The sequence below is a fragment of the Ovis canadensis genome, chromosome 26, assembly GCF_042477335.2.
Source record: "Ovis canadensis isolate MfBH-ARS-UI-01 breed Bighorn chromosome 26, ARS-UI_OviCan_v2, whole genome shotgun sequence".
Taxonomy (NCBI): domain Eukaryota; kingdom Metazoa; phylum Chordata; class Mammalia; order Artiodactyla; family Bovidae; genus Ovis; species Ovis canadensis.
The window spans coordinates 16483530-16510682 of record NC_091270.1 but is presented as its reverse complement, the minus strand read 5'-3'; the positions used below and the strand labels follow the sequence as shown (position 1 = coordinate 16510682).

Genomic DNA, 27153 nt, shown 5'->3' with positions numbered 1-27153 from the left:
ACTTCAGGGAATGCTACTGCTGATTTGCCACTAGCTGAGAATGTTCTTTTGTGACCAGGAGGAGACATTTACAAATTAAAAACAAATGTGTTTGGACCACTGCCTAAAGGCACTTTTGGCTTAATATTAGGCTGTAGCAATACGGCTTTGAGAGGACTAACCATAATTCCTGGGGCAATAGATTCTGACTATGTTGGGAACATTTTGATTATGGTTTCTACTTCTACCAAGCTTTCATTGTTAGTTGGGGAACATATTGCTCAAATACTTCTCCTACCTTATCATCCCTTTTTGGCTCTTCCTAATGAACGAACAGGAGGATTTGAAAGTACTAGGTGACATATATTAAAAAAAATGCTTATCAAAGATTCTCACCCTGTTCTCCTTGATTATATGAGGAAAAAACTTTGAGGGACTAATAGATACAAGGGCAAATGTTTCAGTTATTTCTTCTCAACAATTGCCCCAAGATTAAAAAAGAAAAAAAAAAAAAAGCCCTCTAATGCTCACGGGACTGGGATCTATGGAAGAGTACCCATCCCTTGCAATGCCAATTCCATAATGGAGGATCAGTGTTTGTTACCTTTTATATTGTAAACATACTTATTAATATTTGGGGAAAAGATCTTCTCTCTCCTTTGGGGGCTTTTGTAACCATTCCCCCGGAAAACTAGTAGCCACTGCTCAGATTCCTCGAGCACTCCCATTAAAATGGTTAACTAATACTCCAAAATGGGTTGAGCAATGGCCATTACCACAAATAAAGCTTGAGGCGTTAGAACAATTAGTACAAGAACAACTCCAACTTGGTCATATAGAGCCCTCTACCTCTCCCTGGAATTCTCCTGTTTTTGTTATTAAAAAATATCTGAAAAATGGAGAATGTTAACTGATTTACGAGAAATTAATAAGTGTATTGAACCTATGGGAACATTACAATTGGGACTCCCCTCTCCAGCTCTTATTCCTCAAAATTGGTCCTTAATGGGGCTAGATCTTAAGGACTATTTTTTTGCTATTCCCCTACAATTGCAAGATAGAGATAAATTTGCTTTTACAATTCCTGTTCTTAATCATGCTCAGCCTGTTAAGCATTATCAATAGACAGTCTTACCACAGGAAATGACAAATAGTCCTACTTTATGTCAAAAATTCATAGCTTGCTCTTTACAATCCCTCCGTCAAAAATACGCCAATTATATTCTATATCATTATATGGATGATCTCCTATTGGCAGCTCCTAATATTGCTAAACGTGATAAATTCTTTCTATAAGTACAAGAGACTTTAAAACTATACAATTTGCAAATAGCCCCCCCCCCCAAATTCAAAAAGACTTTGCTATTTTGTATTTAGAAACGATATTGAAACAACATAAAATAAGGCCACAAAAGTTACAAATCAGAGGAGACCACCTCAAAACTTTAAATGATTTTCAAAAGTTATTGGGAGATATTAATTGGCTACGCCCGGTACTTGGGATTCCTACTTATCAATTATGACATTTGTTTTCTACTTTAGAGGGAGATACAGCTCTGGATAGCCCCCGAACTTTAACCCCATTGGCTTTACAGGAACTTCAATTTATTGAGCAACGACTAAATGATGGTTTTTTGACTTACTTACATGCGTCTCAACCTATTTCGTTTATAATATTTCATACCCCTTATTCTCCATCTGGTGTAATTGCTCAAGAAAAAGGATTAATAGAATGGGTTTTCTTATCTAACAGCTTTTCCAAAATATTGACTACATATATGGATAAATTAGCCTTCCTTATACAAAAAGGTCGCCATCGTATTTTACAGTTGTCAAGATATAAACCATACCAGATTGTTACTCAATTAACAATTGCTCAAATATCTCGATGTTTACAATTTAATAAAAACTGGCAAATTTCTCTTGCCTCATTTCCTGGTTCATTTTCTAATCATTATCCGTCTTGTAAATTGATTGACTTTCTCCAGACTAACTCTATGATATCTCAATCCCCAATTTCAGATGTTCCAATTAAAGGACCCACTATTTTTACAGATGCAAATAAAAATACTGCTGGATATTGGACCCTGGAAAGTTCTAAGTTTCTTCCCCACTCATTTTCTTCTGTACAGCCCTGTGAGTTGTGGGCTATCTATTTAGTTTTACAAGATTTTCCCCACATTCCTATTAACATTGTTTCAGATTCTCGATATGCTGTTCTCTCTTGCCTACAGCTTCCCCATGTCTCCCTTCCACTGACCCTTAAAACAGCTATTGATAAATTGTTTTACCAAGTACAACAATTGCTCTTGCAGCGTGCAAAATTAATTTTCTTTACTCACATTCGTGCACATTCAGCCCTTCCTGGACCCTTATCATTCGGAAATGCTACAATTGATGCCTTACTTTATCCTATAAAAGCAGCAGAACAAAAACATCTCTTACAGTATACCAATTCCAAAGGGTTACAAAAATCTCATGCTATTACTCAAAAACAAGTTCAAAATATTGTTCGTTCTTGTTCCATATGTGCACCCTTTGCTTTACCATTTACCTCACCAGGTGTCAACGTAACAAGACAACAAGCAAATCAAATATGGCAAATGGATGTAATTTACATTTCTTCTTTTGGACAACAAAAATATATGCATCATACTATAGATATGTATACACATTTTCAGTGGGTCACTGCATTACATTCTGAAAAGGCTGATGCTGTTATTACTCATTTGTCATCTTGTTTTACAGTTATGGGATTACCAATTAAATTAAAAACTGATAATGCACCTGCCTACCAATCCGTGAAATTAGCTCACTTTTTAATCCCAATATCACATAACTCATACTTTTGGTATTCCTTATAATAGTCAAAGGCAAGCTATCATTGAAAGAACTAATCAAACCTTGCATGAATATCTTGAAAAAAATAAAGGGGGAACAGGAGAGATTTATGAAACCTAAAGACATTTTGAATAAAACCTTACTTACCCTAAATTTTTTGAATATTTGGAGCAAGGGAAATCTATCAGCAGCAGAGTTGCATTTTCAAGGGAAAAAAGAAGACAAGAAGATCTTGAATACACCTATTTGGTATAAAGATAAAGAGAAAGGCTGGATCCCAGCATCATTAATACATCTGGACGAGGGTATGCTTTCATTTCTGTTAATAATGACAGGTTTTGGACCCCAGCGAGATTGATCAAAATCAACAATGGCTGATCCCTTTGTTCAAAAATGTTAACTTTTTGCTGCTTCTCTAGAATGTTTGGAATGGGAACGTTGCCGAGGTCATTGACCCGTTAAAGTCATGAATTATTCTGGGTCTATCATTGTAGATTGGAGTCCAGATCATGGGCAATTCTTAGAAAAATGGTCGAATAAATCTCTTAGATGGCATCATGCAAATGGTACTTTGATGGGCAATGGAAATGAAACAATTTAATGGCAGCAGTTTGCACTTGTCCCTTCTCAATTACAATTGCAGGGATATCCACACATTCAAGGGGATATTTGGAAACTATGGGCAGTTTCTAATAATCTCACTGTTTGGTCAGGAAACTATACTTTGGATAGTGACGACTCTTTGGGTCCATTTCATGTTAATTTACATGTTAATAGATCGTATTCCGCAATGGCATGTGTAAAATATCCTTTTGCATTGTTATATGGGAATTGGACCTGGAATGATACTGTGGGGTCTATGTCATGTGATTATTGTAATCTAACTCAATGTGTAAATCAGTCTTGGTGGAAAGAATTTGAAAGATGAGCCTGTAACTCCAATTTTTCATTAGTAATTGTTAAAGCTCGGACAGAAGTATGGTTACCTATAAATCTGACTAGGCCATGGTTAGATTCTTTTGCTGTTTCTCATCTAGTAACTGCTATACTGACTTTGCTGCATCGATCTCGACGTATGCTTGGTGTGGTCATTGCTTCGATTCTAGCAGTTGCATCAGTAACTGCAACAGCGGCGATGGCAAGCCTTGCGTTACACCAAGGAATTCAAACAGCTGATTTTGTTCAAGACTGGCATAAAGACTCTCATTTGTTATGGCAACAACAGCAAGATTTGGATGCACAACTTGCTACCGATGTGCTCGATCTTCAACACACCATTTCCTGGCTTGGAGATCAATTAGCTGTTTTATCTACATGAAGTATGTTGAAATGTGATTAGAATTCTTCTCAATTTTATATAACACCTGTACCATTTAACATGAGCCCTTCAAGAGATTAACCGAGACATATAAATAAAAAGAGTTCTAGATGCCCACCATCTAGAGAGATTCCGCCTAGGCCCCAAAAAGTGGCTGGATAGCCAATGACGGGTAAGACCCTCAGAGGAGGGCAACCTAAGACAGGCACAGCTGCAAGAGGGGCTGGCGAGGCTGGAGGTTGGCCACCTACAGCTTTATGCCTTGCTCTACAGAACATCAATACCAATGTCTTGAGGGCTTAAATAAAAAAGGGGGACATGAAGGGTTAATGCGGCCACAATAGGGAAAGTGGAGATGTGCTGCTTGCAAACAGGATGTCCTGCCAAGGAGATGGACACAGCCTTGAGATTAATGGTCCCTTGCAAATGAGGGAACATTCCCTTCTTGTGATAAAGGCTCTGGACAGACTGCAGTAAGCTGGAATTTCACTCCCTTTTGCTGTACGATAACATTTATGCACATGCGCTGTACTGAACAAGTTTGGTCATACACTCTGGAATTCTGCCCAGGGGGGCTATATAAAAATAAACCGCGAGCTTGCTTGCTTGTGCAGTTATTATTTTTCCTCTGGCCAGAGTGGTGTCTGTCTCTTGTATGTGTGTCCTGTTTTGTGTCACTTCACTCGTAATCTCCTACAAACAGGTATTATGGTAACTTCCTCATCAGTTAAATTGCTAACTTAAGGTATAACATGTTTTTTATTAAGAGAAACTAACTTAGAGAAGTTTGGCTGAGAATAGAGAACTATCAAGGCCCTTTGTTGTACAGAATCCTGTGCTTTAATAAATCATGATGTAATAGCATTGTATCTTCCTGGGTAATAATTTATAGTGTTTCTCGAGTAAATCTTGAATAGCTGATTTAACTTCTGTGGTCAAAAAAAAGTGTTCTGTTTACAGTCACATATTCTCTAAATCTTCATGTCACTTACATGTTTACAATCATTTTTGCTTTACTGTATTTGCCTATACTGATTCTTGAAATTTTAGCTTCAAAGGCACAATAAATCTGGTTTCTCTTCATTTCTTTGCGTGCATCTATCAGCCTAGTGATTTAAGGAAGCAGCGTTGAAAGGTAAACTATTTAGTAATTTAGCAGGCCTTTGTTTCCCTGTGAAGTATTAATGAGTCCTTTAACGTGAATGAACACTGTGTGGTTATGTCCTGATGAATAATTGACATTTTAATGGAAGTAATGAAACTCACCCACCGCTTAAAATGTGCTGATGGTTCTGTTGGAAATAGGTCATTCATTGGGACAATTGTAACAGTTCGCTTTTCTTCCACTTATTTGCCTTCTGATCATCTCATTCTTGTTTATAATAGACATAGTATTGTTTATTAATTTTAAAATTGTCTTTACTTATATTTTTGGCCACGCTGCACAGCTTATGGAAGCTTAGATCCCCAGCCAGGGATCAGACCAGTGTCCCCGCAGTGAAAATGCCAAGTCTTAACCTCTGGACCACCATGGAATTTCTGCTTAGGGTTTTCTTATAAGAAATGACTGAATCAGAGCCATAGATGTTAGATTTGTGGGAAGCCAATTTAATGATGGTGGGTAGCAGTGTGCAGGAGACTCTGCGCTGGGCACGTGCTTTCCGAGTCTGTCATCTCATCCCCAGGTGAGGTCCTGGCTGCAGGGAGACTCCTGTCCAGGGTCTCTGCACTTAGTCAGATGTTCTCACTGCCACATAGCCCCGCTTCTCTTGAACAAGTCAGTCCTTTAAGATGGCATTAAGCTAGAACAAGGGGGTTTTTTGTACTTGGGGGAAAGCATAGCTAATAGATTTTCAAATAAGTTTCTGGTTATAATGTAAAGCCTGTGTGATTGCCATTTTCAAAACAGTCTATTGTTAACCAATTTTACACTTACCTTACTCCCTCAGCTGCCAGCTTTACAGGAAGAGGTAGGAGATGACAAGACCGCCATCAAATGTGAAACGTCGACCCCTGCCTCACCGCGGTCCCTTCGGCTGGACCGCCTGCACACAGGGTCGCTGTGCACAGCCACCCACAGGGACATCAGGGACACCCACGGGGACATCAGGGAGGCCCACAAGTAAGCGGCCTGTGTGCGCGTCGTCAGTTTCAGGAGCTCTGCATCTCTTGTCTTCAAAGAGTTGCGAGGATGATTTTAAAGGAATACCATTGGGTTCAGTGCGGGTGTTTAGTGGTGAACTTCAGGTGCTGGGGAAGAAGAGCTCAGTGACCTCAGTGATTTTAGAAAACGTCCTTCTCTACAGATTGACTCCTGTGGGAGCTTTCTTCCTGCTCTTGATAGATGGCTGCCCGGCCTGGGGCATGTTCCTGACCGTGAGGGCCCCATGCCTCTCAGGTTCACTCTTGAGGGTCCCTCCCTTTTCCTCAGGGGTCTCCTCTCAGGAGACTCTGTCCCCTCCTGTGACTGACACTGTCCTCATTCAGACCACCACCTGAGCTCCCGTCCTGAGCCAGGCAGCACTCAAGGGAGGGCACGTATGGTCACTTGACCAGCAGCCCTGCACGGTGACCATCGCTCTCCTGCCACGGCCAGGGATGGTCACCCTGCAGGAGGCAGGGGAACTGCCCAGAGAAGGGAGCTCGCCTTCTCCTGGAGCATTGTGACCTTTCGAGCAGCGACCCTGAGGGAGGGTCAGAGCGCCCTCTGCACCAGCTGGCCTAGAGTCAAGCCCTCCTCGGGGAAGAGCTCGAGGCAGAGAATCTCAGCTTCCCAGGGCGGTTGTCTGTGTCCGGGAGCCTGCATTGCTCATGTGAAGTGTGTTTGGTGAAGGAGACTCCACTGTCTGCTTTGAGGTTGAGGCGCGGGTGTTGCTGGGTACCCGTTTCTATCAGTAGCTCTTGTGGAGGAGTGTGTGTGTGCATGAGGGTGCCAGTTAAAGGTCGTTTTCTCTCCTCAAAGCTCGACAGGCTCTCAGGACAACCCCGGGAACAACCCCAGCAGCAGCACCAGCAGGCAGGACTCGCTGCACAAAGCCCCGAAGAAGAAGGGCATGAAGTCCTCCATCGGCCGCTTGTTTTGCAAGAAGGAAAAGGGCCGGCTTGAACACCCCGGCAAGGAGGCGTTAGGACCAGGTGGGTGCTTCACCGTTCACAGGGAGGAGGGCCTGCAGGCATGTCTCCCCCGTTGTCCCCACGAGGCTCCTGTCACTCACACTGGGAGTCCTCCTAGGAGCAGGAGCAGAGGAGGCGTCTGTCTTCTCAATGGGTCTGAGATGATCAGATGAGTTAATGTGTGGATGGGTGGATGGATGGATGGATTGTTTAGTGGGTGGATGGATGGATGAACAGATGGCTGGCTGGATGGGTGGATGACCAGAGCATGGAATGAATAAAGCAGATGATTGTGCTCCAATGCTAGAAACATATTCTACAAAATTGATTGAGTAGGAGCTGGGCAATGACTATTTTCTGTTTGGAAACGGCCTAAGTGCTCATCAGTGAATGGTGAAGTGCAATCTGTGGACACCCCACAAGGAACAGCCTGCCCTCCTTCCTGCCACCTTCCCCATCCCCAGGAGCTCATCAGGGGTTCTGCCCATGCCCCCCACCCCACCCCACAGCAACACAGGTCCTCCTGGGGTCCCCTCATCACAGAGAGTTGTCATCAGGCCCCCATCACACTCAGCATCCTCTCCTTGACAACAGCATATGTTCCTGCCTCTTCAGCCACAATTGTTGAGTCTTGTTTGTGCTGGGTGTGGGATTTACAGGGGCAAGTAAAGCAGATGTGGTGTGGAGCACAGTTAAGTGACGAGAGAAAAAGGAGCAGGTTATTAAATGCTATCCGTATTGTTAATAAATACAACGCTGAGATGGATGGTACATGATTATATACCAGATGCTGTGTGTGCCCCTTACCAAGCAGGTGCTGCTCCTTCCCGATTTACAGAGGAGGACACAGTGATGGTCATGGGGTCAGGGAGCGGTAAGGGCAGGTTCACACGCACGCAGCAGGACCAGGCACTTTGCCAAGCCCCAGCCCCCTCTCCAGTGGATACAACAGGAATGAGATGATTCTATGGCATGATGATTCAATGGACGTGAGTTGGAGCAAATTCCGGGAGTTAGTGAAGGACAGGAAAGCCTGGAGTGCTGCAGTCCGCGGAGTGCCAAAGAGTCGGACACAACTGAGCGACTGAACTAAAACCTGAGTGTGTGCTAACCTGCTTTAGTCGTTTCTGACTCTTTGAGACCCCAGGGACTGTAGCCCACTAGCTCCTCTGTCCATGGGATTCTCCAGGTAAGAATACTAGAGTGGGTTGCCATGCCCTCCTCCAGGGCATCTTCTCGACCCAGGGATCGAACCCACATCTCTTGTTATCTGTTGCATTGGCAGGCAGGATCTTTACCCCTAGCACCTCCTGGAAAGCCCCAGTGAACACTGACAACTAGAAATGCAAAAAATCAGGGCTGCTCCTAAGTTAAACTGGAAGAGCAGCAAGTACAGGTTTTAAAGCGAAAATACACGATGAGCGACAACAGGGCCAACAGAAGCAAGCAGGAATGCGTTCACCCACATAAAATATCTGTGCCATTCGGAAGAGGAGCCTGTCAGCGCTTGGAGGGACAGTTGGAACCAGAATGAATACCGTGGCCATGGTCAGCAGTGCCCTCCCACACGGCCAGGGTGGTGTGGTGTCACTCATCGGTGTTCCTGCATCCCCAGAGCTGCTGGCAGTGACATCTCCGAGTGTCAGGCCGGGCAGCATCCCCGTGTGAGCTAAGGCATCACTGCTCTCCTTCCAGTGCTGCTGCGGGGCCCACTGTGGGCAGCCACCTTCATCCCCTGCCCTGCTACCTGCTGGGACCCAACTGTCCCCCTGGGATCCTTTCAGGCCTTGAGCTTGAGTGGTCCCAGCCCTCTGCCATGCCGGACTGGGACGCGACTCAGGACTTGGGCTTGAGATGTCAAGGAGACCTTCAGTCTGGAAGGACACCGCCGTGGGAGCTGGAGAGCAAAGCCTGCATGAGGAGGAAGCAGAGCTCGGGAACGTGCCCACAGCCTCCACTGCATCCTGCACAAGTGCCTCTTTGCCTCTCCTTGACCAGAAAGAAACCCCAGCTGCTGCTGCTCCGCAGGTGATTCCTAAAGATGCATCTCCTGCAAGAGCTATTGTCCTGCTGCTCTGGGGCTGCCTGAGTGTGTTCAGGAGCGTCAGACAAGTAGGGCTGTTTCACTTCATACTGGAGGTGGGAGGCCTGATACTGGGAAAGGGTCAGAGCGTGGGGGAGGGCCTGATGCTGGACTAGGGCGTGACGCTGGACTAGGGTCTGATGCTGGGGGAATGTCTGATGCTGGGGGAGGGTCTGATGCTCAGCTAGGTTCTGACACTCGGTGAGGATCTGATGCTGGGTGAGGGTCTGATGGTGGACTAGGGTTTGACATTCAGTGAGAGTCTGGTCCTGGGGGAGGGTCTGATGCTGGACTAGGGCCTGATGCTGGGGGGAACCTCTGATGCTGGAGTAGGACATGATGTTGGGGGAGTGCCTGATGCTATGGGAGGGTCTGATACTGGAGTAGGGCCTGATGCTGAGGGAGCGTCTGGTGCTGGAGTAGGGCCTGATGCTGAGGGAGCGTCTGACTCTGGAAGAGGGCCTGATGCTGGATTAGGGCCTGATGCTCAGCGGCACATCTGATGCTGGACTAGGGCCTGATGCTGGGGGAAGGTCTAATTCTGGACTAGGGCCTGATGTTGGGGGGCACATCTGATGCTGGACTGGTACCTGATGCTGTGGGAGGGCCTGATGCTGGGGGGAAGGTCTGATGATGCTGGACAGCCTGCTCCCAGATGTACATGGAGTTGTGGGAGGGACACCCGTGCGTGCGGACACGAGGGAGCCTTGGCCGTGCTCTCACCACTCTGGTGGCAGCAAGGTGCCAGGGTCACGTTCTCTGCTGCTGAGGGCTCTCCTGGGCCAACCTCTGGAGACCTGCTGATCCTCACTCCCGGGGCGTGGGCTCCGTGCCCCCGCAGGACCAGGCTGGCCTGTACTCACCCTGAAACTTAGCAGGAGCAAGTCCTGACTGTAGCGGATTCCAGCCTCTGCGTTCCCACCACGCTGCCCGGTCCCAGGAGCATGGTAGGAAGTGTGCAAACACAGAGTGCGGTTAGTCGTGCAATGTCACAGGGGGCTCGAGGACACACACACACACCCGCAGCAGTGCCCACTCCTACTGAGGGTCTGGCGAAACTTCTAGAGGGTGGATGAGCTGGAGAGAGCTAGCCTGGGGGCTGCCACGTGGGGTCCCTGCCACCCGGTGGGGGGACGGGGTGGGGAGGACGGTCACACTATAGAGCAACAACAGCACATTTGATGACGGAAATGCCGTCATGGGGACAGCTACTCCTGGTGAGCAGCTGCCAGTCTCTCCTTAGACCTCCAGATTCACAGGGCTGCTGGACCTCTCTTCCAGCCCTCACAGGATCTGTGAGATGGGACATGGGGAGGGACTGGTTACTTGCGGGTCAGCGGCCGGGCACTGGTGGCCTGGAGTCCCGTGATCTGCTGTCCTGGGGGCCGGGCCACTCTCCCCAGGCTGCTTCAGAAGGGCAGAGCACGGGGCTGATCTAAGAAAGCGGAAACTCAGTCTCAGCCTCCCTCGGAAATGTCACCACTGACGTTTTCTTGTCACAACACAGGCTGATGGCCCAATGAGTCAGCCCGAACCCCCAACCCCCGCTCCAAGTTGACTAAGAAATCTACATAAACCGCTAGCAGAAACCGGCTGCTCCCAATTCAACGTTTTCTGTCTTTCCTTGGGCCCACCAAGAACACATCTGATGAGTCTCTGGCCAGGGTTCCAGAGAGGGCTGAAGACAATGGGGGCTGCTGATAGAGCAGGCCACCTGTCCAAGCCCTTCTGATTCTAAGAGCCCCAGATACCTGCTGCACCGCAACTTCAAAAGCCATGTAAACAACCCAGTTACAGTTTATGCCCTGCTTATCTCACGCAGTTTGTAAAAGTTCATCTCCCATATATTATATTCCCAGCACCTCCCTCTAGGATTGTTTCTAATTTATCTAAACTCTAATGTCTACATTACCATGTCCATCTGACAGGGAAATGTTGGATTTATAACGAGAATGGAAAATAAAGCAAGCAGTTAGACTCTTCCATTGACTGAAAGCTAAGCTACAGTTAAGATTTGTAAAAATGAGCTGCATGCTCCTTGGAAGAAACATGCTGTTTAAAAAAGGAGAGAGACACTGGGTCCCCCCTTCCCCTGGTTAAGCGTATTATTGAGTTCTGGTGAAGAGACGATGCTAGCTTCCCCGTAAACCCCCTCACCGAAAGTGTCTAGCTTAGCGCAGGCTTTACCTAAATATACTTTGCTCTTGTGAGAGCAAATGAGAGCAAAACTTATAAATCTACTCATGGGAAGGGCTAATAACAGGAAAAAATTCACCAAAGAGACCCTCCAGGCCCCATTCCCACGGGGTGAGTGCACACTTCCTCTGGGACCCCCCAGTGTGGTGGGCACAGCCAACCGTGCAGAAAGCATACACTGAGGTAGCCCTGTCATGGATGGGACACTGGGGGTTGAGGGGGCGTGCACAAGGCATCTCCTGAGCCACAGAGCCTGACCCCAGCCCAGGCTGTCTGGCCATCTATCTTGCCATCAAGTGGGGGACACAGCGGCCCTGAGCACCCAACCTGAACTAGCAGCGTTCTCTGGCAGAGAGGCTGTCGGAGAAAACCAGAGCTGAGTCTGAAAGGGCAACTGCCAGGCCATGTATTTATGGCCCGGCTGAACTTGGGGGAGGACCTCTCCTGGCCTCGCCTTCTTTGTTCACCCCATTGACTGACAGTGTGCAAGGGACCAACGACAGTGAGGACAGGCGGAGGACAGGAAGGTGGATGCTGCTGTCACTGAATTTGGACTCAGCCATCCTCCCAGTGGGGAGAGTCCTTGAGGGGCCACTGGTGTGGCCTGAGAGTGACCCTACTGTTTTATGAAAGGGCTCTTGAGCACTGCCAGCCACACACATCTCTACAAGCATGGGTGTCAATCTAATGCTCTGAGAACACACGTGTCTCGGCTTTATTAGTTGCAAGGATATGCTAATATTCAACCAGATAAGAACTTAAAAAAAAAAAATGACTGTTAAACGTTTATAAATAGATGTTAGGATTCACTGTAGAGCACTGACCCTTGGACGTGCAATGGCGCTAAAGAGTCCTGTAACCTGGGAAGCAGGCCATTCCAGCTCATCCACATTCTAGCCCAGGGCTGTGCACGCTGTCCGACTTGTCACCTACCATCCGGCTGCATCTTCTTTGGCTGCACCGAGGGCGAGGGCAGAGAGGGCAGGACCCAGAAGTTTGCGGATGAGTCTCTGCACACCCAGCAGCTAAGCCACGGACGTCCTTTGGTCTGAATTTTTTCCTCCAAGAAGGTGCCCTTGTAAAGCTTTTATCGTCGTCCTTGGAAATTACAGGACATAACAAGACAGAATTTAAAACAAAGGACAAAAACAAGGAGCCACTAGCCCTTTAAAATGGCTGAGTTTGCCAATGCACTTTTGTCCATGTGTATTTGACCCCGTTTGTGATGACCCAGTGACTGATCTGCCCAAACTGGGAACAGAGGAGCATGGCACAGGGTGGGGTAACAGGCATACCTGGACCCTAACTGGACTGCCCTGGCTACCTGGGTGGACGTTCCTCCTGACAGCAGGTTTCATTGCTCATCTTGGAGAAATTGCTTCTTGCTATATAATACAACACACTGTCATTTGCCATGGAAACATTTTCAAGCTGTAACCAATTGTGTCTCACGCTGGGACAGAGCCAATGGATGCTTCTTCAGGTGTTTGATTCTCCTAGTCAAACTCAAGTGCCCTAAAGGTACAAAGAAGACAAAAACTATAGTGGGGCCCTGAGCAGCCAACGGGATGGGAGGCCAAGGGTGAGAGGGCGTCAAGAACTCGGCGCCCCTCAGCCCAACCCCAGGCCCTGCACGCACGCACACCTGGCTGCTGGGGGGTTGGCGGTTGGCGGGGTTTGGGGGCGTGGTGGCGTCTGCAGGCCTAAGTCCAGGTTGCGGGTCATTTGGCTCAAGTTCAGCGCGCACCACCATGGAGAGGTGCGGCCAGCTGGCCCGACCAGCAGGTCAGAGCAAAAGGGAGGCACAGTGCACGGCTCTTAGGGCCATAGCACCCTGAACGTGCCCGACCTCATCTGATCTCGGAAGCTAAACAGGGTTGGGCCTGGTTTAGTACTTGAATGGGAGACCGCTTGGGAATATCAGGTACTGTAGGCTTTTTGCAGAGAAGGCAATGGCACGCCACTCCAGTACTCTTGCCTGGAAAATCCCATGGACGGAGGAGCCTAGAAGGCTGCAGTCCATGGGGTCGCAAAGAGTCAAACATGACTGAGCGACTTCACTTTCACTTTTCACTTTCATACATTGCAGAAGGAAAAGGCAACCCACTCCAGTGTTCTTGACTGGAGAATCCCAGGAGCGGAGCCTGGTAGGCTGCCATCTATGGGGTCACACAGAGTTGGACATGACTGAAGCGACTTAGCAGCAGCAGCAGGCTTTTTGCCTCCCCTCTCCTTTAGTGCCCGCCCCCATCCTCCATCCCAACTCTTGGGCTCCCCTAAGCCCCAGCCCCTCCTGGGGTGGGGAGGGGCCTCAGGGTTTGCCGGGGCCCCACCTCCCAGTGCAGACCTGAGTTGCCTCCATGCAGCCTGCCAGCCCCTCCGCATTTGGCCAGCCATCGGGTCTCCGTCTGGGGCTCCCTTGGCGTGCCTCAGGCTATCCCGGGGGCTGCCCCAACCCGAGCCCCAGCCCCACCCCCAGCCTCACAGGCGATCATGCGTGCACACAGATATATGTGCACAGATGGTGCGTGTATCTTGTTGAGTTCTACTTTTGGTGGATATATGCCTGGGACTGGGACTGCTGAATAATAACGGTACTTTTCCTTTTAGTTTCTTGAGGAACCTCCATACTCTTTTCCATAGTGGCTCTACCAACTCCCATTCCTACTAACAGTGGAGGCGAGTTCCCTTTTCTCCTCATCCTCTCCAGCATTTGTTACCTACAGACTTTTCCATGAGGACCGTTCTGACTAATGTGAAGCGGTACCTCATTGTAGTTTGGAGTTGAGTCTCTCCAATCATTAGTCATGTGGAGCAAGATGACCTTTTTCAAATGCAGATCCCATTCTATCACCTCCCTTCTCCAAATGCTCTTGTATTTCCCCATCATATTTAATATACGACCAAATCCCTTCATTGCTTGCTCCCCACTTTCTTCTCTGATGTTTTTTCACTGGAATGCCCTCTGCACTCTTTGGGTTACATCCCATAGGGCATTTTTCATTCCTTGAATGGACTAAGGTTCCCTTGTCACATAGCCTTCCAAGATGCTATTTTACCTACCTGAAATTCTTCCTGTATCTCAACCCTGGTTCATGTTGGTTCAACCTATGGGTCTCAACTCAATCATTACTCTGAAAACCCTTCCCTGACACCCAGTTTTTGGTGAGGGAAGGGGCCCCTATATAAGTTCTCAAAGGATCTGCCTGTTATTTATCATTAGATTTGTCTCAGTGAACGCAGGAGCTGTGTGTCTCCTTCTCTCAGCATTCTATTTCCAGACACGTATTCCATGCCTCCTAGCTCATAGTAGGTGCTCAATATTTATTTACTGTGTGAAAGACAGAAAAGTTCTTTGAAGCCTCAAGTTTTCACTTGGCTCAGCACTTTTGATCCTTTGCATATTTGTCGATTCAATTCTTTTCTTTCCTTGGTTGATGTGCACACGATATTCAAGGCACAATCTAAGGCACTAAGACATATCAATAAATATAGGTTCTTGCTTTCAAGGAACTCGTACATCAGATTTCTACAATTTAGGGTTTTTAAAATTCTCTAGAACCATGTGAACTTTTAGTATTATCCATTTTCATTTCAAAGCAAGATCGTTTTCCTTACATAGCAAAGGTGGAGACCTTCCAACTTTTAGTCCAATACTTATACCTTTACCATTTCAGGCAACTCTTTTGGTTCCTTCTGTAGGTGTGTGGCTCTTCCAGAAATGTGAAGATCTTCCATAGGCCTCAGACTTTTGTGTGATTTGGAATCATCAAGAAAGTTTCCAGTTATAGGTTCCAGACCACCACCTCAAAGAGTCAGTAGCGAATGGAGTGGATTCCAGGAATATGCATTGTTAACCAGCATCACTGGTGATTCTGTTGCTACAGACTCAGTGCAGTGGGCAGGGCCTGGATTGTCCACTGGGTCTCATGAGGAATGGAAAGAAGGGCTTCCTCACCACTGTTTATAGCCCTGTGACTAGAAACGGTCCCCAAGCAAGATTCAGACAAACCAGATAATCCCAGATTGTAGTCCATGAGATGAAGGAACTAAGCAGCTGGTTGAGATGGTGCCAAGGGGAAAGGTTGATCTTTTTTTCTCCCCCTCTACTCCTTTCTTCCTTGAGGCCTTAGGGATTCATCACGGAGATTTGAAATAGTTTACAACAGTCATGTTTGTTGAGGAAAGATTTTGCATTTAACCATCAACCAGTCCATTCTGAAGGAGATCAGCCCTGGGATTTCTTTGGAAGGAATGATGCTGAAGCTGAAGCTCCAGTACTTTGGCCACCTCATGCGAAGAGTTGACTCATTGGAAAAGACTCTGATGCTGGGAGGGATTGGGGGCAGGAGGAGAAGGGGACGACCGAGGATGAGATGGCTGGATGGCCATCGATGGATGTGGGTCTGAGTGAACTCCGGGAGTTTGTGATGGACAGGGAGGCCTGGCGTGCTGCAATTCATGGGGTTCTAAAGAGTCGGACATGACTGAGTAACTGAACTGAACTGAACTGAAAAAACGAAGAGAGCTTAAACTGCCACATGTTTCTTGAAAAAAGTCAACTGCTTTTCAATTCTGGGGTTTCTTCCTTGCCTTGTTCAAGTAGCCTTTATAGTGAAACTAAACTAAAACTAAATAAAGATTCAAAGATACCAACAAAGTACACCTTCCGTTTCTGAAATCATCTTTCCACTTAGTAGAACACTAGCTCTTTTCTTTGTATTGTGACTAGGGAATTAGCAGTCTCCAGGCTCAAATGGGAAGGCATACGCCTGCAGGAGGCTCAGGTTTGATCCCTGGGTCAGGAGATCCCCTGGACAAGGAAATGGCAACCCACTCCAGTATTCTTGCCTGGGAAATGCCACGAACAGAGGAGCCTGATGGGCCGCAGTCCATGGGTCACATAAAAGTTGGGCCCAACCGAGAAACTACGAACAGAAGTATTTCCAAGGACCACACTCAAGTGTGTGTGTGCATGTCTGTATCTCCCTCTCGCCCTCTTGGAGTCTGTCTCGGAAGCTTCATCTCTTTCTGCCTCTGACTCTCCTGACACCGGCCACCGGTCCGTTCCTCTGGCCCAGGGCTCTCACAGGTGCTATGGCTCTGGCTGAGGAGCTCGCGCCAACCGTCTGTCTCCCTTCACATGACTGCATGCGAGTGTCTGTGTGTCTGTCCATGTGCCTGGCCTGTCACTTGTCTGCTCTCTCAGGAAGGTCCTGTGCTTGGCGGGTGGCATCGGGGCAAGGGCGGGGGGTAGGGCTTGGTAGGGCGAAGGGGCTGAGGGTCTCTAGTCAACCGCGCCTGCATGGTTCCTGGTGGGTTTGGGCACCGGGCAGCTGCTGGGCAAGATGGGCACTCAGGGCCCTGGCTGGGCTGCACCTAGGCCTGCAGGAGGCTCCGAGGCCCACGGGCCATGGGGGGTGGGCGACGGTGGACCATGAAGCCAGACACCTCTGGGGCCGCGTGGCCCTGAGCAGCAAACAGGATGGGGGTAGGCCCCCGCTGGGCTTGGAGAAGTCCAGGGTGGGAGGGTACCAAGACCTCCGCACCCCTCAGCCCACCCCCCAGGTCCTGCGCGCATGCACACCTGGCCGCTGGGGGGGTCCCGGAAGCCCTCTGGGCCCCCAGACCTGGCCAGGCGGTTGCCGGCCGGGGGTTGGCGGTGTTCGGGGCCATGGCGGCGTTGGCAGGCCGGAGTCTGGTCACAGGTAGTTTGGCTCAAGTACAGCGCATGCCCCCATGGAGAGGTGCGGCTGGCTGGTCCAACTGGCAGGTCAGAGCAAAAGGGAGGTGCAGCGCAGGGATCTTAGGGCGCTGGGCAGCAGCCATCTCCATCTACGGCCATACCACCCTGAACTCGCTCAATCTCGTCTGATCTCGAGGTTTCACATTTGATGGTGGTCTTGTCATCTTGTACCTCTTCAGTAAAGTTGGCAGCTGAGGGAATGAGTTTAGTATAAAACTGAGTAACAATAGACAGTGTTGAATCTGTGAATCTGGAGCTCTGTGAATCCGTACGTCTAAGGAGAGACTGGCAGCTGCTCACCGGGAGTAGCTGTCCCCATGATGGCGCTTCTGTCATCGAATGTCCTATTGCTGCTCTAGTGTGACTGCCTCCCTCCCCCCCCCCCCGCGGGTGGCAGGGTCCACCACGTGGCAGCCCCCAGGCTCTCTCTCTGGCTCATCCACCTTCTAGAAGTTTCCCCAGACCCTCAGTAGGAATGGTCGCTGCTGCGGGTGTGATTGTGTCTCTCCTCATGCCCCGTGACGTTGCATGACTAACCACACTCTGTGTTTGCACGCTTCCTCCCAAGCTCGTGGGACCGGGCAGCATGGCAGGTCAGTCCGCTACAGTCAGGACTTGCTCCTTCTGAGCTTCAGGGTGAGTACAGGCTGGCCTGGTCCCGCGGGGGCATGGAGCCCACACCTCAGAGAGTGGGGGGTCAGTGAGTCTCTGGAGGTTGGCCTGGGAGAGCCTTCAGCAGCAGAGAACGTGACCCTGGTGACCCGCTGCCGCCCAAGTGGTGAGAGCACAGCTGAGGCTCTCTTGCGTCCATGCGCACGGGTGTCCCTCCCACAGCAGTGGTGCTGCCAGCCACGCCCTGTGTGCACGTTCTCAGAGGGAGCAGGGCCGAGAGAGTCAGGGTTCACGAGGCTGCCCTGCCCTCGGCCTCTCCGGGCGGAGGCCAGTGTTTCACATGGAGGTGCACCGGCATCTGGGACTCGGCTGCCACTGAGGCGGCCACCCTCCCTTACAGGTGCTGCTCTGGGTGGTCCTCTGGTGGGTCCGGCCCGGGGACCCAGCCCTGCTTGAGCCGCTCGTGAGGGCAAGAGGCAGTTTGCTCTGCCCGGTTCATGTCTCAGCTAGAAAGCTGGATTGGGCTTTTGAGTTTTTTTACCAGCAGCTTTTAGCTACATGTCAGAATAAAGTCAACCACAGAGTTCTCTCCTTGATCTGCTTGGTCCTCCATGTTTCTCTGAATTCTCAAAGCAGCTGAAGCCCCAAATGGGGTGGAGAGGTGTCTGGAGGGGCAGGGACTAGGGCACCAGCCACTGTCCCAGGACTGACTCATCTGTGTGTGTTTCCAGTTTACCTGCACTAATATGACAAAGCCTACATTTTGAACTCGATGCAATCTGTACTCTGTTAATACTTGTTACATAGACCTGAAAATATTTCATTACAGGGTTTTTAATTAGTAAAAAATTCATGAATACCATAGAGAAAATATTTTAGGACTTAATGTTTCTTATATTTATGTAAACTTATGACTTCATTATATAATTAAATATAATTATATCAGGCTATGTATATTCAGGCTTTGAATATCCTTTCAGATCAATTCATGTTCCGATACCTGATTTTACTCTTTCAAATGAATGTACTGTAGTGCTTGTCTGTATAAATCCTATGAACAAATACAGGGCTTTTGTAAATGATGCATTTATTGTAATTATTCTTAATTGTTAAATGTTAAACCATGAGATAACGGGTTTTCCTGCAATTGTAAAATCATCATGACACGCTGTGCATTATCCTTCCAGAATGTAACCAATCTCTTCAACAATCACTCTGAGATAAGCACACTTATTTCAACCAGTTGTTGCTGGATTTTAACGACTGGCCTAAATTGTACTTTTTCTAGCAGAAAATGCTTTTTGTCTGCAGCGTGAAGTGATTTAAAAGTACTGGGTGTTAAATGTGAGCTTCTAATGAAATTTGGGCTGAAAGGATGACTAGAAGAAGATTATGAAAATCTCTCCCGTAACCTATTCTCTGTGGACCTGGATCCCTCCTCTCCGGTGAGACTCTTCGGGGACCAATTGCGATGCCCTGCACCCGCTGCGGAGTCATGGAGCTGGACAGTGAAGGTGCCACTTCCCAGACAGCGTAGTGCAGCTCTGACAAAGGCCTTATTTTTATGTAAATCATCTTTTTACCTCTGTTTGTAAACATGTTTAAAGAATGGATCTAGGTGTACATTTTTAGATTGTGATGACATAGCCATTCTGGACTGTATAAGTATCAAATGTAACTTTTACTCTTTCAGTGGCACATTAAAAAAGCCAGCAAGAGATGCGTTCAGATCATGGTGTGATATTTATTATGCAGCTGGTATCTCAGTAGACAGAGACAGCATGTCTCTTTACATGTGGGTTCTGCCTTAATTTACTTGTACAATTCATTGTTATCATTCTATTTTCCTATTTATCTTCTGTGAACTTCCTGAATATGTGACAAAGTATGTACAGTCTACTTTTGAACTATGTTTATCACAGGATTATTTATTGTTTTCTTTCAATAAAGTACTGAAGCAAAATTTCCCAGGGCCAATAAAGAGTGCCGAGGGTAAGCTGTACTCTCACTGAGAACAGACCAGAGCTGGTAATGGGAGCCCATGTCATCACACAGATATTCTGTTAAGAGAAATGGATGGATACAATGGAAAGGCTTGAAGGAGGAAGCATAGGTGTCCCCAGAGGATGACCGACGGTGTGTTCATGCCCTTGGCTCCGGAGACAAGAGGCTCCATCACTTCAGCATCTGCGGGGGACAGGGCCCCTCTGCTACTGATGCACGGGCAGTGGGTCAAGGGTGGGAACAAAGTGCAGGTGTCGAGGCTCACCGTCGGTCCCAGGGCGGGGGTGCCGAGGGCAATCCTGACGTGGACCCGAATGATGCACTAGGGAGTGTGCGTGTGCACACTTGTGTGGGGGAGCTTTTCATGTTATTTTAGTCAACAGTCTACTATTCATATATCCATAGAAACAAGAATGTAGCAAGGAGAGGTGGAAAGGAGATTCAAGAGGGAAGGGACATATGTACACCTACGGGTAATTCATGTTGATGTATGGCAGAAATCAACAGATATTGCACAAAATTATCCTTAAGTTAAAAAGAACATAGAAGGTGGTCAGGAAAGTATGAAAGATTTCTCATAGAGATTTATCCTTAACTCCGTGTACATCTGGAAGCAGGCTGCCCACCATCAGACGTTCCCCCCAGCATCAGACCCTCCTCCAGTGTCAGGCCCTCGTCCAGCATCAGGCCATCCCCCAGCATCAGGCCATCCTCCAGCATCAGGTCCTAGTCCAGCATCAGACCCTCCTCCAGCATCAGACCCTAGTCCAGCATCAGGCTCTAGTCCAGCATCAGGCTCTAGTCCAGCATTAGACCCTAGTCCAGTGTCACACCCTAGTCCAGCATCAGGCCCTCCCCCACCCTCTGACCCTTCCCCAGTATCAGGCCCCCCCACCTGAAGTATGAGGTGTGGCAGCTCGACTTGTCTGATGATCCTGAGCACACTCAGGCAGCCCAGAGCAGCAGGACAATAGCTCTTGCAGGAGATGCATCTTTAGGAATCACCTGCAGAGCAGCAGCAGCTAGGCTCTGTTTCAGGCCAGGAGAGGCAAAGAGGAGGCACTTGTGCAGGACTCAGTGGAGGCTGTGGGCATGTTCCTCAGCTCTGCTTCCTCGCTGTGGGGGCTTTGCTCTCCTGCTCTCTCACGGGCCCCAGGGCAGTGTCCTTTCAGATTCATGGTCTCCTTGACATCTCAAGCCCAAGTCCTGAGTCACATCCCAGTCCAGCGTGGCAGAGGGCTGGGACCACTCAAGCTCAAGGCCTGTAAAGATCCCAGGGGGAGAGCCAGGCCCCAGCGGGTGGCAGGGCAGGGGAGGAGGGTGGCTGCCCACAGAGGGCCCCGCAGCAGCACTGGAAAGAGAGCAGTGATGCCTTAGCTCACATGGGGATGCTGCCCGACCTGGCACTCAGAGATGTTACTGCCAGCAGCTCTGGGGATACAGGAAGCCCGGTGATTGGCACGATGCCACCCGGGCCATGTTGGAGGGCACTGCTGACCATGGCCTTGGTTTTCATTCTGGTTCCAACTGTCCCTCCAAGGGCTGACGGGCTCCTCTTCTGAATGGCACAGGTATTTTCTTTATGTGGGTGAACGCATTCCTGGTTGTTTCTGTTGGCCCTGTTGTCGCTCATCGTGTATTTTCGCTTTACAACCTGTGCTTGCTGCTCTTCCAGTTTAACTTAGGAGCAGCCCTGATTTTTTGCATTTCTAGTCATCAGTGTTCACTGGGGCTTTCCAGGAGGTGCTAGGGGTAAAGATCCTGTCTGCCAATGCAACAGATAACAAGAGATGTGGGTTCGATCCCTGGGTCGAGAAGATGCCCTGGAGGAGGGCATGGCAACCCACTCCAGTATTTTTGCCTGGAGAATCCCATGGACAGAAGAGCTAGTGGGCTACAGTCCCTGGGGTCACAAAGAGTCAGACATGACTAAAGCAGGTTAGCACACACTCAGGTTTTAGTTCAGTCGCTCAGTTGTGTCCGACTCTTTGGCACTCCGCGGACTGTAGCACTTCAGGCTTTCCTGTCCTTCACTATCTCTTGGAATTTGCTCCAACTCATGTCCATTGAACCATGATGCCACAGAACCATCTCATTCCTGTTGTATCCACTGGAGAGGTGGCTGGGGCTTGGCAAAATGCCTGGTCCCACTGTGTGGGTGTGAACCTGCCCTCACTGCTCCCTGACTGCTCCCTGACTGCGTCCTCCTCTGTAAATTGGAAGAGGACAGCACCTGCTTGGTAAGGAGCACACACAGCATCTGGTATATAGTCAATGCACCATCCATCTCAGCATTGTATTTATTAACAATACGGATAGCATTTAATAACCTGCTCCTTTTTCTCTCATCACTTAACTGTGCTCCAGACCACATCTGCTCTACTTACCCCTGTAAATCCCACACCCAGCACAAACAAGACTCAACAAATTTGTGGCTGAGGAGGCAGGAACATACCCTGTCCTCAAGGAGAAGAAGCCAAGCGAGATGAGGGCCTAATGATAACCCTGTGTGATGAGGGGACCCCAGGAGGACCTGCGTGGCTGTGGGGTGGGGTGAGGGGACATGAGCAGAACCCCTGATGAGCTCCTGGGGATGGGGAAGGTGGCAGGAAGGAGGGCAGGCTGTTCCTTGTGGGGTGTCCACAGATTGCACTTCACCATTCACTGATGAGCACTTAGGCCGTTTCCAAACACGTGTCACTGTTAGGAGGAACCAATCATTGCCCAGCTCCTACTCAATCAATTTTGTAGAATATGTTTCTAGCATTGGAGCACAATCATCTGCTTTATTCATTCCATGCTCTGGTCATCCACCCATCCAGCCAGCCATCTGTTCATCCATCCATCCACCCACTAAACAATCCATCCATCCATCCACCCATCCACACATTAACTCATCTGATCATCTCAGACCCATTGAGAAGACAGACGCCTCCTCTGCTCCTGCTCCTAGGAGGACTCCCAGTGTGAGTGACAGGAGCCTCGTGGGGACAACGGGGGAGACATGCCTGCAGGCCCTCCTCCCTGTGAACGGTGAAGCACCCACCTGGTCCTAACGCCTCCTTGCCGGGGTGTTCAAGCCGGCCCTTTTCCTTCTTGCAAAACAAGCGGCCGATGGAGGACTTCATGCCCTTCTTCTTCGGGGCTTTGTGCAGCGAGTCCTGCCTGCTGGTGCTGCTGCTGGGGTTGTTCCCGGGGTTGTCCTGAGAGCCTGTCGAGCTTTGAGGAGAGAAAACGACCTTTAACTGGCACCCTCATGCACACACACACTCCTCCACAAGAGCTACTGATAGAAACGGGTACCCAGCAACACCCGCGCCTCAACCTCAAAGCAGACAGTGGAGTCTCCTTCACCAAACACACTTCACATGAGCAATGCAGGCTCCCGGACACAGACAACCGCCCTGGGAAGCTGAGATTCTCTGCCTCGAGCTCTTCCCCGAGGAGGGCTTGACTCTAGGCCAGCTGGTGCAGAGGGCGCTCTGACCCTCCCTCAGGGTCGCTGCTCGAAAGGTCACAATGCTCCAGGAGAAGGCGAGCTCCCTTCTCTGGGCAGTTCCCCTGCCTCCTGCAGGGTGACCATCCCTGGCCGTGGCAGGAGAGCGATGGTCACCGTGCAGGGCTGCTGGTCAAGTGACCATACGTGCCCTCCCTTGAGTGCTGCCTGGCTCAGGACGGGAGCTCAGGTGGTGGTCTGAATGAGGACAGTGTCAGTCACAGGAGGGGACAGAGTCTCCTGAGAGGAGACCCCTGAGGAAAAGGGAGGGACCCTCAAGAGTGAACCTGAGAGGCATGGGGCCCTCACGGTCAGGAACATGCCCCAGGCCGGGCAGCCATCTATCAAGAGCAGGAAGAAAGCTCCCACAGGAGTCAATCTGTAGAGAAGGACGTTTTCTAAAATCACTGAGGTCACTGAGCTCTTCTTCCCCAGCACCTGAAGTTCACCACTAAACACCCGCACTGAACCCAATGGTATTCCTTTAAAATCATCCTCGCAACTCTTTGAAGACAAGAGATGCAGAGCTCCTGAAACTGACGACGCGCACACAGGCCGCTTACTTGTGGGCCTCCCTGATGTCCCCGGGGGTGGCTGTGCGCAGCGACCCTGTGTGCAGGTGGTCCAGCCGAAGGGACCGTGGCGAGGCAGGGGTCGATGTTTCACATTTGATGGCGGTCTTGTCATCTCCTACCTCTTCCTGTAAAGCTGGCAGCTGAGGGAGTAAGGTAAGTGTAAAATTGGTTAACAATAGACTGTTTTGAAAATGGCAATCACACAGGCTTTACATTATAACCAGAAACTTATTTGAAAATCTATTAGCTATGCTTTCCCCCAAGTACAAAAAACCCCCTTGTTCTAGCTTAATGCCATCTTAAAGGACTGTCTTGTTCAAGAGAAGCGGGGCCATGTGGCAGTGAGAGCATCTGACTGAGTGCAAAGACCCTGGATGGGAGCCTCCCTGCAGCCAGGCTCCACCCTCCCTGGAATCCAGCAACCAGATGGCCCTGCCAGGCAGGACAGCAGAGAGATGCCGGCCCTGTGAACCCTGCATGGCATGAACTGCCCTGATGAAAGGACTGTGCTCATCGCCAGATGCTGCTCAGAAGCACCACAGCTAGAGTAAGTAACCTCTCAGCAAAGCCATCCAGATCTTTCTGTTTGAAGGAGAAAATGATACAGCTTGTGCCACCACCCAAGATCATTTGTGGTGATGATGCAGGTTAGTGGAACCCATGTCAACAAGAGAAACACAGAAAAGGTACCTAAGCTCTCCACGCAAACATGATGTGCCTGGTAACATACAGACTGGGGGCTACCCACTGAAGTGCTTACACGCAGTTCGAGTGTCATTCGCTCACAGTGGTTTCCATAAAGCACCCCCAGGTCTTCACTAAGAGATGATCTTGTATCACCCTAAAGGGGTGGGAGGTTCAAAAGGGAGGAGATATATGGGTACCTATGGCTGATTCATGTTGAGGTTTGACAGAAAAAATTCTGTAAAGCAATTATCTTTTGATTAACAAATAAACTAATTAAAAAAAGAGAGAGAGATGATCTCCTGGACTCCCAGCTTTTCTGCTGGTCATGGGTGTGAGGACAGGAAAGACAGTGTGGGGAACAGATTAACCCCTCAGGGTGCAGACAGGTCTCACTGATACATCTGGGTGTGTGGTTAAGCCAGGGGAAGTTTGAGGAAACATGCATGGCATGTATTTTTATAAACAATGAGTGCGTTGTTTTAACCAACTAACCTGTACCTTTATAGTGGGATTCTGTAAAGAATACTGATCCCGTGGAGCCCCACAGGAGCTTGGTGACAACAAAGTGACTTAGTGTAAAATACAGCTGAACTCGTTTAACAGTAGCTGGATAAACTGGGCACCCTCCCCTGAGCTCCAACAAGAACCCTCAGACAACAGAAGGCTACAAAGGCTAGAAATTATTCACATGGAACTGAACAGGGATCAATCTCAACTTCAAGTTAAAATAAGCATTTATAAAAATCAGAAAACAACAACGAACAGAGCAGGGAAGTGACACACCTGGGTTGACTATGGACTCAGCAGAGACAAACACCTGTCTCAAAGTCAGGGACCACGCCAGCCCCTTCGCCTGGGCCTCCTCCTGAGGAAGGCCTCTGGGTCCGCAGCCTGGCCACCCTCCCCCTGGAGGGGACCCACCCCACTGGTGCCCAGGTGGCTAGGATGGGCAGAGCCGTGTCCACTTAACAGGAGGGCAAAGCAGGCCACAGAGCGGGCGAGCGGCACACCCAGGTCACCAACCCCAGGGGGACGGCGCTGCTCTGCTGTGCCCAGCAGAAGGGCTCCCGGGCACTGAGCTGCCTGAACTGGAGCGCGGTCACCCCAGTCCTGCGGGAAGGCCCAGGAGTGCTCGGTCAGCGGGCTGGGAGCAGGAAAGGGACAAGGCAGGCCAGCCCTTGGGGCACTGGACTCCAACAACAGGGGCTCATCCAAGTGACCTGAGGGGAGGGGCAGTGAGCTCCCTCCTGATGCTCCCACCATCAGGGATGCCGGGATGGACACGAGAGCCTCTGGAGGAAAGAGGGCTGGACGGCACCATGGTTAAGTGTCCAGGCTCTGATCAGGCCAGTCCATACCATGCTGCTAGGTGTGAGAGCCTGGGCAGGGCGCCTGGCCTCGCTAAGCCTCAGTGTCTCTGTCTGCTGAATGCGGATAGCAGCAGCCTGGACCTCACCTGGGGATGAGATGACAGACTCGGAAAGTACGTGCCCGGAGCACAGAGTCTCCTGCACACTGCTACCCACCATCATTAAATTGGCTTCCCGCAAATCTAACATCTATGGCTCTGATTCAGTCATTTCTTATAAGAAAACCCTAAGCGGAAATTCCATGGTGGTCCAGAGGTTAAGACTTGGCACTTTCACTGTCGGGACACTGGTGTGATCCCTGGCTGGGGAACTAAGCTTCCATAAGCTGTGCAGTGTGGCCAAAAATATAAGTAAAGAAAATTTTAAAAATAGTAAATAATACTATGTCTATTATAAACAAGCATGAGATGATCAGAAGGCAAACAAGTGGGAGAAAGGCAAACTGTTACAATTGTCCCAATGAATGACCTATTTCCAACAGAACCATCAGCACATTTTAAGTGGTGGGTGAGTTTCATTACTTCCATTAAAACGTCAATTATTCACCAGGACATAACCACACAGTGTTCATTCACGTTAAACGATAAGGATTCTTTAATACTTCACAGAGAAACAAAGGCCTTCTAAATTACTAAATAGTTTACCATTCGACGCTGCTTCCTTAAATCACTAGGCTGATAGATGCATGAAAAGAAATGAAGAGAAACCAGATTTATTGTGCCTTTGAAGCTAAAATTTCAAGAATCAGTATAGGCAAATACAGTAAAGCAAAAATGATTGCAAATACGTAAGTGACATGAAGATTTAGAGAACATGTGACTGGAAACAGAACATTTTTTTTGACCACAGAAATTAAATCAGCTATTCAAGATTTACTAGAGAAACACTATAAATTATTACCCAGGAAGATACAATGCTATTACAACATCATGATTCATTAAAGCACAGCATTCTCTACAACAAAGGGCCTTAACAGTTGTCTATTCTCAGCCAAACTTCTCTATAAGTTAGTTTCTCTTAATAAAAAACATGTTATACTTTAAATTAGTAACTTAACTCATGCGGAAGTTACCATAATACCTATTTTAACATTGAACAAATCTAACCACCTACTGGACATTAATGTAAAATC

At 48.8% G+C, this 27153-nt stretch overlaps 1 protein-coding gene and 1 pseudogene across 8 annotated transcripts in view; both read left to right on the top strand.

Annotated features, from left to right (window-relative positions):
* LOC138431147 (liprin-alpha-1-like) overlaps positions 1–16194 on the top strand; it is a 68608-nt gene extending 52414 nt beyond the window's left edge. For 4 of the 8 annotated variants that reach the window (XR_011253556.1, XR_011253561.1, XR_011253560.1 and 1 more), the window contains 3 exons: positions 6088–6260; positions 7101–7273; positions 15234–16194. Coding sequence is in view for 2 of the 8 variants with exons in the window: in XM_069573370.1 (XP_069429471.1) it covers positions 6088–6260; positions 7101–7273; positions 15234–15271 (384 nt within the window). In the remaining 6 variants the exon portion in view is untranslated. Of the gene's footprint in view, positions 1–6087; positions 6261–7100; positions 7274–8537; positions 9281–15233 lie in introns of those variants that run through there. The other 4 variants (XR_011253555.1, XR_011253557.1, XR_011253559.1 and 1 more) reach the window with 3 other exon arrangements.
* Positions 13348–13467, top strand: LOC138431165 (5S ribosomal RNA; annotated as a pseudogene).
* Positions 16195–27153: the final 10959 nt, after the last annotated feature.